The sequence below is a fragment of the Phyllobates terribilis genome, unplaced genomic scaffold, assembly GCF_046119375.1.
Source record: "Phyllobates terribilis strain yellow unplaced genomic scaffold, ASM4611937v1 Scaffold_13__5_contigs__length_258822181, whole genome shotgun sequence".
Taxonomy (NCBI): domain Eukaryota; kingdom Metazoa; phylum Chordata; class Amphibia; order Anura; family Dendrobatidae; genus Phyllobates; species Phyllobates terribilis.
The window spans coordinates 93,435,308-93,446,039 of record NW_027362773.1 but is presented as its reverse complement, the minus strand read 5'-3'; the positions used below and the strand labels follow the sequence as shown (position 1 = coordinate 93,446,039).

Sequence of the window (10,732 nt, the reverse complement as noted above, 5' to 3'; positions counted from 1 at the left end):
ACTAAATAGAGTCGTCCATAGCAACCAATCAGATTCCATGTTACATTGTTTTCAGGTTCAATGGCAAATGAAAAGAGCCATCTGATTGGCTGCTACGGCCGAACACATCCACTCTTCATTTGCCTTAGTTTTTTAAAAATACGTAATTTTTCCAATAACCTTCAGCAGTCCGAGCACCAGCCCTGCACTTATGAAGATTTTATTTAATTGGGCGAAATCACGTGACGATAGCCGCTGGCAAGAATGGCGCCGAATTGGCTTCAGTGTGGGCGGAAGTGATGTAGGGCCGCGCATGACGTCGTAGAAAGGGGGCGTTCTCTAGTAGTTTCTGCCCGTGAGTGTTGTGCGTCACTGCGTGGAGCGGAGTCTCTGGTCCCGCCCCGGGCCGCGGCTGCTGGTCTCTGGCCGGGATATCCGTCAGGCACCGTCTACCCTGTGGGTCCGACATGGATTTCATGAACGTCATGAAGGTGGCGGCTTCCAAGCAGAGTAACGATGGCGTCTCTGTAAGTGAGGGCAGGGGGCGCTGTCTGCCTGTGAGGTGGGGGTGGGGGAGTAACAGCTGAGTGTCAGAGGAGGGGGGACATACGGTAACCAGGGAAAGTGGAGTCAGCGATTTCTGAGCTGCGACTTTTTTCATGTACACTTGTCGCAGGAGGTTTGTCGCCGTCTGCGATGATTTCCGTGGCCACAGACTTGGGCAGTGTTCACCAACCTGTCACCCAACTACAACTCCCATCGTGTTCTGTACCAGCTGCTACATAAGGGATCACAGGAGCAATGGGAGTGTGGATGCTGGGGGTAGTAGTGTTATAGCTGCTGTTATGTGCTTTCCTTACACGAGGCGGCTCGGCGGGGGGAGGGGACGGTGCTTCGTCAGCAGCTGACTCTCCAAATCATCCACTGTCTCCCTACAACCTGTTTGCTGCTGTCGCAGCCGCCGACTTCTTTTCAGGCGCGTTCACACAAGCGTCCTTGGTCAGTGCACCATTCAGGCTTTTTTTTAATTTTATTTCGGAAGCCAAAAACAGCAGCGTCGCTTGCTGTGCAAAAACCGCACGCAGTTCACATGGGGTTACTTCCGTGCATTACGCATTTCACTTGAATTAGCTGAAAAAGGCAACAAGTTGTGAGGACCCAGGCTGTAATAGTGACCCCCCCCCCCCCCCCTTATAATCTACACCTGGTTCTGGCTCCAAAAGCCACGTAATAAAAGCAACAAAAAAAAAAACTTACCAAAAGTGTGTGTTTTCCATGCTGAAATTCCCAGCGTTTCGGCACCTAAAATCTGCATGTGTTTTTGGCACTTATTTGTGTCTTTTTATGGAAAAGCAGCAAAACCCAGGCCAAAGATTTAACTGGCAGATTTAGGATCCTCGGGGATTGAGTAAAATCTGCACAAGTAGTACACGTTTGTTTTTGTTTTTTTGAGGGGGGGGGCAGTGTAAAACTCATCCACTTTGATAATATAAACGCTGCGGATTCTGCATAAGGGAAATCAGCACCTAATACATGACCTGTGATCTCGGCCCGAGGGACGTCCACTGAGCAAATAATCAGTAGCAGATTTTCCATGTTTCTTGTCTCCAGATTCAGCCTATGCAATGTAGGCGGGAAAATCTGGAACAAACTGATGTGCTGAAGGGTTAAAATCTGCGCATCAGGTCAATATTTTCCATGAAAAATTGGATTTTCCTGGACTTTCAGAATGGTGAAGGTGGATAATTTTTTTATTTTCTTCTCCACATACAAATAAAAAGGGCGACACTCTGGTCCTCAACTTTAAAAAATAAATCTGTTATGATTATGGAGATACAAAAATCATTTTACCAATTTTTTTTTTTTATTTTTTTTTTGCTGCAACAATGAAACAAACAAAAAAAAAACAATAGAGGAAGAATTTTTTTTTTTCCGCACCATGCACACTTTTCAATAAAATGAATGGTGACATTTGGTCCCCCAAGAAATCAAGCCCTCGTATGGCTGTGTCGATGGAAAGATAAAATAGTTAAGACCTTTGGAGGAAGAAATAACGCAGGAAAAAAAAAAAATGACCCTGTTAGGAAGGAGTTAAAGAAACGCTAACCCTCAAATCTTATCTCGGAGTTTAGCGCTCGCTGGACTTTGTTTCCGTTTTACACTTGGTTTCCGTTGATAAGAGGAAACGCAGCTGCGAAACATTTGTGAGCAAATTGGAGTCTTATCAGGTGGTTTTCTATTTCAGGGGGTGTCAGTCCCACAATCCTTATTGGTGGGGGTCCGACCTCAAGGATCTACCATATGTTGATCATGTTAAAGTCGGGGTGTCCATATAGACAGTTACATCTACGTCAGATCCACACGTGGGCGCTCTGAGTAGATCATGATTTTAGTTGCAGGAAGTCCATGAGTGGCAGCAGCGGAGGGATTGAGGTTTTCGGGGCCGGTGTTGGGGATTTCACCGTGTGTTTTGTGACATCTGGGAAGTGTGTGGTGGGTTAGAAGTGCAGCGTTGCTTTCGGGGTGCAGTCATTTCACTAGAAAACTCTAGGAAATTCCTGATCAGCGAGCGATGAGGCGTCTAGAAACCAGAAGTGATCTTGAGATTTGCTGAACTCTCTGATGGTTTTTCGCCATCTGTTCTTCTACATTCAGGCAACTGTGCTTCTAGTCGAGGGCCTAAAGTTTTAGTGCACATTGCCTGTGATGCCACGATCGCAGAGTGTGCACTGTGCCAGCGCTGATGATAGTTTCATCATCACAACAGCGACAGATGTGTCCCCTGATGGAGCAGAATCCACCTCTGTAGCAACCAAATCTTCATCAGTCATGCCGGGGTAGAAATACTCATCTGGTAAACCTTGTAGGCCACAGTGGCCTCTCATCTGATACATTTCCCCATAAACTTCAGAATGGAAACTACATTGTAAAACTGCAGTCATTTCCCATAAGGACAGTTAGGCTATGTTCACATGCAGCGTTTTTAGTGTTTTTTTTTTTATTTTTTTTATGCAAATGAAAAGCTGCTTTTTACAGTACCAGCAAAAGCTATGGGATTTCAGAGAGCTCATGCACACGCCTGGCTGAATTTGAGAACTACAGCATTTTTTAAGTCTGCAGCTTGTCAATTCTTTCAGCGTTTTTGGAATGTTTTTTTCACACACCAAGTGAAAAAATGCTGCAAAAAGCGCAACAAATATTTTTGCTGTTTTTTTGCAGCGTATTTGGTGATTTTAGATTGTGAGCCCTCGCGGGCAGGGTCCTCGCTCCTCCTGTACCAGTCGCTGTCACATTGTGTTCAAGATTATTGTAATTGTTCTTGTATGTATACCCCTTTTTCACATGTAAAGCGTCATGGAATAAATGGCGCTATAATAATAATAATTTTAAGTTTTACCTAGTAAAAAAAGTGACATCCTAAATCATGTAAAAATGTGTTTTTTTTATTCATTTCTTTAAAAAAAATCATAAAAGGTGCTGATAAATTAGGGACATAGTCAGACTGTCCTTTATACAGAAATAAAGTAGTCATCTATTGCGGTTGCAAGCTGAAACCAAAATATGAGTATTAGTTGGCATTTTCTGTTATGGCCTAGTAAGGAATATTTTGTATATCAAAATGTCAATTCCAGGGTAAAACATGGTAATGATCCTGATCACAAAAGAGAACGTCGAATACATGCTTTACACTATTCCACTTAGTATATATCCTGGGCGGGGGGCTGTAAAGATGAAGTGAATCTGAAAATGATTGGCTGCAGCACTGCTGACAATAAGGCCATAGGACATGGGGTCTCTGTGCTGGACCCCCGGGAGGGTAAGTACAGAACGGTTTTATTTATTTAAAAAAAAAAAAAAGAAACTGCAGCCAGGAGCGAAGTTTTCTGAAACTGGAAAACCTCTTCAAGATTCTGGATTTTAACATAAAAAGATTGTCCTTCTTGTGGCCTTGACGAGCATTCCAAGGCCTTGTGCAAACACAAGCGACAAGTTTTGTAGTGAAAAATGTTTTTTTTTGTTTTTTATGCAACTTTTTGATTGAACCGTGCCTAGTTCAGTGCAGATTCTTATCCGGGGTGATATGCACTTTCTTTTTTTTCCTACCAGGCGATTTTCATAAAGCGCATTCGTTTTTACAGAACCTGCTCGCTGTCTGATGCCAGTTCATTGCAAAAATCCGTGTCTGCTCCTGAGCTTGGGAGAAGCGAGCTGAATTTAGTGCAGGGGACGTGGATTTCATTGTGCTGGTGGGCTGCTTGTTTTACTGTGTTTTTTTTTTTTCTTCTTTCCTTTACAGAAAAGGTACAGCTTGGCAGTGGGACCCCCCAAGAAAGATCCTAAAGTCAAAGGGGTGCAGTCAGCTGCTGTTCAGGCTTTTCTCCGGCGCAAGGAACAGGAAATGCGGAAACAAGGTATCACCTTTCCCGAAGAGCTTTATTATTAAATAAGTAAAATTTCCATTTTCATTGGGTCTTCCATTTCTATGCCCTGCTGAGACTCTTGTGCCAGGCGTTGTGGCCTCACATTTTACTCTCATTGCGCAAGAAGTTTACTGATGATACATTGTGTTCGACTTTCTGTAAGGACAGAGATAACTTGTATAAATTCCCCTCCTTCCAAAAAATCGCCCATTAGTAAGAGTCCTTGAGTTGCCTTTTCTATTAAGGGGGTATTCCCATCTGCAAGATCATATTCCAATATGTAGTAGGTATAATAATAATGTTAGCAAATACCTCTAATTAGAAATGTGGTATAGCTCTTCTGATTCGCTATGTCACTTACCCCATGTGCAGGCATTACAGTACCTTGGGTATCCATGGTTATGACCACTGAAGGCTATTTAACTCACTGAGTGGTCGTAACCATGTGAGTGGTCGTAACCATGGTCACTTACCCCATGTGCAATGCCCTGCACATGGGGTAAGTGACCTAGTGAATCAGAAGAACTATACCACATTTCCAATTGAATTTATTTGCTATTAATAATATTACATCTACTACATATTGGGATAGGATGTTGGAGATGGGAATATCCCTTTAAGGTCTCTTAGTTTTTTCTTTCTTATCTCTGGAAAAACGAGCATGCTATTGTTTGTACTTATTTGTTAGTGTATATACGGCTCAGATCCACTGTGGATTTCTTCCCATATATGAGGCTTTTACACTGGTAACAGCACAGTAGTGGGGGCACCTTGTGCTGGACCTTCACTGATCTCTTATTGATGACCTAGCCGATGTATAGGTCATCAGTACATAAGTCCTGGACAACCCCTGTAAGATGACATTGGATAGCCGCTATCCTTTTTGCATCTAACGTGCATAGCGAGCATTGGTGGTAATGCCAATTATATGGTCATTTTTGCTTTCGTGTGTGTATATTATATATGTATGTATGTATGTTAAGTTTAACTCCATTATATTTTGTGCTTTAGAAATGAACGAAAAGAAAAAAAAAGAGGAACTGTTGGCGAAACGCAAAGAAATGAAACATGACAAAAAAGCAAGGGCAATGGCTTCCAGGACAAAGGACAACTTCAGAGGCTACAATGGGATTCCAGTAGAAGATAAACCCAAGAAACGATCGAAGTCTAACCTGGACCAAAACGACAATAACGAGAACTCCGAGTACTTGACAGAAGAAGAAATGTACGAATACTCCCAGAGCGAATCCGAGGAGTTTGAAGAACCCCCACCACCTCCACCTCCGCCGTCAAAAAAGCCTAAGTTTTCCAATGTGATAAGGCCACCTCCGCCCGCAGCGGGCATGAACTTTGCTGATCTGCTGCGGCTTGCAGAAAAAAAACAATACGAGCCAGTGGAAATAGTAAAACCTGTTAAAAAGGCGGATGAACGACCAAGAACTGCCGAAGAAATCAGAGAAATCGAGTTCTTGGAACGGAAGAACCAAAAAACCTCAAAAACTAGTAGCCAAACTGTAAAAGTTAGCAAAAGCTCTTCAGATAAACATTCCTCTTCTAAAGGAAGTCATTCTGAGGACAGGAAGGTAAAGAGCAGTGGCTTCAGCTCGAAAAGTAGTCATCATGACAAAGCTCGAAGTGAAGACAGCGGGACCGTAAAAAAACATTCTGATGTGAAGCACAAATCTGAGAAACACTTGGCAGCAAGTAAGATTCCTTCTAATGGAAGCTCCAAACCGTCATCTAGCAGAGACCTTGGTGGTAAACGGTCTTCATCTTCCAGACCAGAAACTAATGAAAAACTTAAAGGAATTTCCCGACCCAGCAGTTCAAGCTCAAGTTCTATGAAGTCTTCTGGAGCTTCTGGGAAGTCATCAGTTGGCCCCGGAGCTAGTACCATGCGGCCTTCGGGAGTATCTAGCTCTTCGAGGCCTTCGGGAGTATCTAGCTCTTCGAGGCCTTCGGGAGTATCTAGCTCTTCGAGGCCTTCGGGAGCATCCAACTCTTCGAGGCCTTCGGGAGCATCCATTTCTTCTGGACGGCCATCTAGTGGTGCGGTTACACCTTGTGCCCGACCAACAAGTAGCTTTAGTTCCTCCAAGCCTTCTGGCAGCTCAGGCTCTGTCCGCCCCTCAGGAAGCTCTTCTTCCACTTCAGCCCGACCCTCTAGCAGATCTGGGTCAGCCAAACCATCTCGGCCGAGCAGCTCTGGACACTCAATTAGCAGCTCGGGTTCGACACGTCCATCAAGCGTATCTGGATCTAGCCGACCAACCACTGGAAATACTGTGTTAGCTGGTAAGCCTAAAACTGCCCCATCGGGCAGAGAAGGATCGTCCATGCGACCAAATGGAGGCCCAACTTTAGGTTCTTCCAGACTCGCAGCCCACTCTGGACCAGGAAGGCCAGGAAGTCATTTGACAATGGGACCAGGGTCAAAGCCCAAATGTACTGTGGTATCTGAAACTATTTCCTCTAAAAGCTTTGCTCCTAAAACTGGTAATGGACCTGTAAATGGCATGAGACCAGCTCAATTAAATGGCATGAGACCGGGGCAGGTGAATGGCATGAGACCTGGACCTCCACCAGGACAACGACCAGTGGCTCGCCCACCAGGTATTCATGGTTGAAACTTTATTTTTTTTTCAATTATGAGCCTCTTCTCTCCCTCCATCCTCAACCTCCTGAAGTCATCATCCACTCAGACAGTGATTACAGCTGCCTATTGTGGTCTATTGAGAGGGGAAGGAGGAGGTGGAGGTTAGAGAGAGACATGCACAGTGTGCTGCTGCTTTCTAGTGTTTTATCTCGTCACAGTGCTGGATTCACATGTACACTGCTCAGTACTGCTGTATAATGTCTTCCATGCTGCTCTTGAATTTGTGCTACATAGAGACAGGAGAGCAGGAATCCCTTGTGTCTGTGTGCTGTGTATAAGAGACAGCATGGTAGCTTATTTCCACTCACCTTATGCTTTTATAGTTAGTATTTTATTTTAGTGCAGTGCTGGATTTACAGCTACACAGCTCAGTCTGCTGTATAATGTCCTCCATGCTGCTTCTGAATTTGTGCTACATAAACAGGAAAGCTGGAATCCCTCGTGTCTGTGTGTGCTCTGTATGGGAGACATCACAGCTGCTAGTAAAAAATTCAGGAGACAAGTTATATAATGGCCAGCAATAGTATTATTACTCATTACATGGAGCCGCTTAGTATGAACAGTCTCCTAAAATGACAGGTACTCTTTAAAGCTGTTCTCCAGGATTAGAAAAAAAATTTCTCCCGCCACCCCCCACCCCTCAAACACAGCGCCACCCCTGACCATGGGTTGTGTGTGTTATTGCAGCTCTGCTTCATGAATTGCAATGACAGACAGACACCATCTATGCTCCTGGGGTGGTGCTGCTTCTGTGAAATCACGGACAACCCTTTTAAAAGCTTTGTGGTGTGAATCTCGAGAGTTGAATCTTGTTTTTACTGAGTAAGAGTCGTCCGTCTGCAGGTCACCCTCTGCCGCCCATAACCAGTGCATACAAGCGAAGAATCGATGATGATGAGGAGGAGTACGATTCCGAAATGGAAGATTTCATCGATGACGGAGGAGAATCACAAGACGAGATTTCCAAGCACATCCGCGAGATATTTGGCTATGACAGAATGAGGTAAGCGGGCGCCGTCTGCCCAGGTGTCGAATCCGAGTCTTCAAAGTGAAGTTTCTCATTGAGAATTTGTATCCTCCGGCCTGAAATCGTCAAGATTCTGCTCTATTGTTCCCAGGTATAAAGAAGAGAGTGACTATGCCTTACGCTACATGGAGAGCAGCTTCAGAGAACAGCAAAAAGAGGAAGCAAGGAGGTACGTCCGCCTGACACCAGAGAAAATAGCTTTCACTGCATCGGCAGCAGGAGTCGGCTGTAACTCCTGTTGTATACCAAAGGGGTCCATCACAGTGGGCCCACAACACATGAGGCGGCCTGGTGGGCACATTGACAGCCGGCAATGCTTTTACCGAATAAAAAAAAAAGGCTACACAAAGGCCAATATTACCGCCATACAGTGACCGTATCATATCTGCCCCCTCACCTTTCCTGCACCATCCCTGCTATTCTGCTGCTCTCTAACTCCGTGAATGTTGCTGCCCAATTTGCTTTTATTACTGCACACCCGAATAATGTACTTAGAATATGTCATCACTACTACAATTCCCTCCAACAAAAATACTGCCACATCCCAAAAATAAAATGGTAATGGTGCACCACAAATAGTGATATTTCCATTGCCCCAAACAGTAATAGAGTTCAACATAGTGACCACTATTGTGCCCCTTACAAGCTACTAATCCTTGGGTACCCTTTTTTATATATTTTATATACACACCTAAAATTGCTCCTGGCCTTTAAGTTGGCGGTAAATAAAGAAACCTGTGGTGCCACTTCAGTATTGGCATCCTGTAGGCGCAGATGCAGTCGAAAGTGGCATCCATCCGGGGATCCATCGCCCAGGGCCTCTACCGTCTGCTAGTTGCATTATTATGTTTAAAGGGCTTGTCTAGGCTTGGGTGTCCCTCTGTTACTGCAGACTTGTGAATCCGCACCATGCGCTGTGTGCGCGCTGTCAGGATTCTCTGGCCCTGGGAGCGTGACTGCATGTATGCGACTTGCATACATGTGGTTACGTGCCGGCCGCGTCTAGTACTAGCAAATTGAGCGAGACCGCACACGTCTAGTCCGAATGTGGTCGGAAGTATGCAAACTGCATACCTGCAGTCACATGATCGCCTGCTCCCAGCACCGGAGAATCCTGACAGCGCGCACAGTGAGGACTCACAAGTCTGCATAGAGTGACTGCAGATCTGGATAGCTTCTTTAACCCTGTAGATCCTGCGGCATTTAAAGAGTTTTAAAAGAAAGGGGGCGTCTAGGAAAGAGCCTCTGACTTATTAGGTAACAATTCACAATGATCTGCCAATTATCACTCTCTGCATCTGATTGATTTTTCCAAAATTTGTGGAAAGACTGCAGCCCCCAGGTTAATTCTCTTGCAGAGCTTGTCTCTAATATCTTGTGGGTTATTTTCTCCCCAGCTTGCGTTTAGGCATACAAGAGGACCTGGAAGAGTTGAGACGTGAAGAGGAAGAAGAAAAGAGAAAAGCAAATCTAGAAAAAGCCAAGAAAAAGCTGAAAACATGATAGCACTCGCTTCATCCAACACAGACCATTCAACCTCGGCTCACTACAGTGCAGTTCTCAGCACTACCACCAGGCGGAGACTGGAACCTAACCACAAGGGAGACTATACGCTTATAGCGAAATGAAATGTATATATGGAGAATTAACAATCATTTTTAAAAGTCTAGGTATGAACTTCTGGAATATTTTAGTTTTCAGAGTTTTCAACTTTTTTGCTACAGTATCGCAGGTCAGAACTGGATCTATCGGACACCCGTGACTCGGTGAATAGATCGGTTTCTATTTTATTTTATGAGTATATTATGTGTGAGAATATGGGTCTTGTTCTGAGAACAGGTCAATAAATAAATTATTTGTATCATAAGAGGATTTATGGAATTGTCCACTCACCATATTCTGAATTTTTTTTTTTGTCAATGGATATCCGTATCATGTAGATCTCTGCTGGTTACGATGTGTATGTGTGGCTTATGTGTAAGATTATTTTCTAACCGGGGTTGTTTACAATCCTTAAGTGCTCTTACCACATGTTACTGGGTTGGTGATAAACCTCCGCTGCTTAAAGGGTCACTAGACCTGAAATACAACCTGATGGAAAGCAAAATGATAATAAAACTATGTGCAGAGATTTCCGTTTAGTAACATGTTTTATATTCATTAGTAAGAAACGTCAAAACGGTCTGTCCGCCCTCACCAAGACCATTCTACAACTTGAAGGGGTTTCTCTTCTTTAGTTTTAGGAGTTCACTGCTCTTCTGCCTCCTTGCTTGTTTGTTTTTTTATTGCTGTTGGGTAGGTGCGCTACTGATGATTATCCTGTACTGATCCTGAGTTTCATCCTGTATTATACTCCAGAGCTGCACTCGCTATTCTGCTGGTGTAGTCACTGTGTACATACATTACATTACTGATCCTGTACTGATCCTGAGTTACATCCTGTATTATACTCCAGAGCTGCACTCACTATTCTGCTGGTGCAGTCACTGTGTACATACATTACATTACTGATCCTGAGTTACATCCTGTATTATACTCCAGAGCTGCACTCACTATTCTGCTGGTGTAGTCACTGTGTACATACATTACATTACTGATCCTGAGTTACATCCTCTATTATACTCCAGAGCTGCACTCACTATTCTGCTG

General features: G+C 44.1%; 1 protein-coding gene across 1 annotated transcript; it reads left to right on the top strand.

Annotated features, from left to right (window-relative positions):
- Positions 1-289: 289 nt before the first annotated feature.
- Positions 290-10,214, top strand: SPTY2D1 (SPT2 chromatin protein domain containing 1). Its single transcript, XM_073658213.1, has 6 exons — positions 290-506; positions 4,277-4,391; positions 5,412-7,013; positions 7,900-8,059; positions 8,175-8,252; positions 9,481-10,214. Exons 1-6 carry the CDS (start codon positions 447-449, stop codon positions 9,584-9,586), a joined length of 2,121 nt encoding a protein of 706 aa, XP_073514314.1. The 5' UTR covers positions 290-446; the 3' UTR covers positions 9,587-10,214.
- Positions 10,215-10,732: the final 518 nt, after the last annotated feature.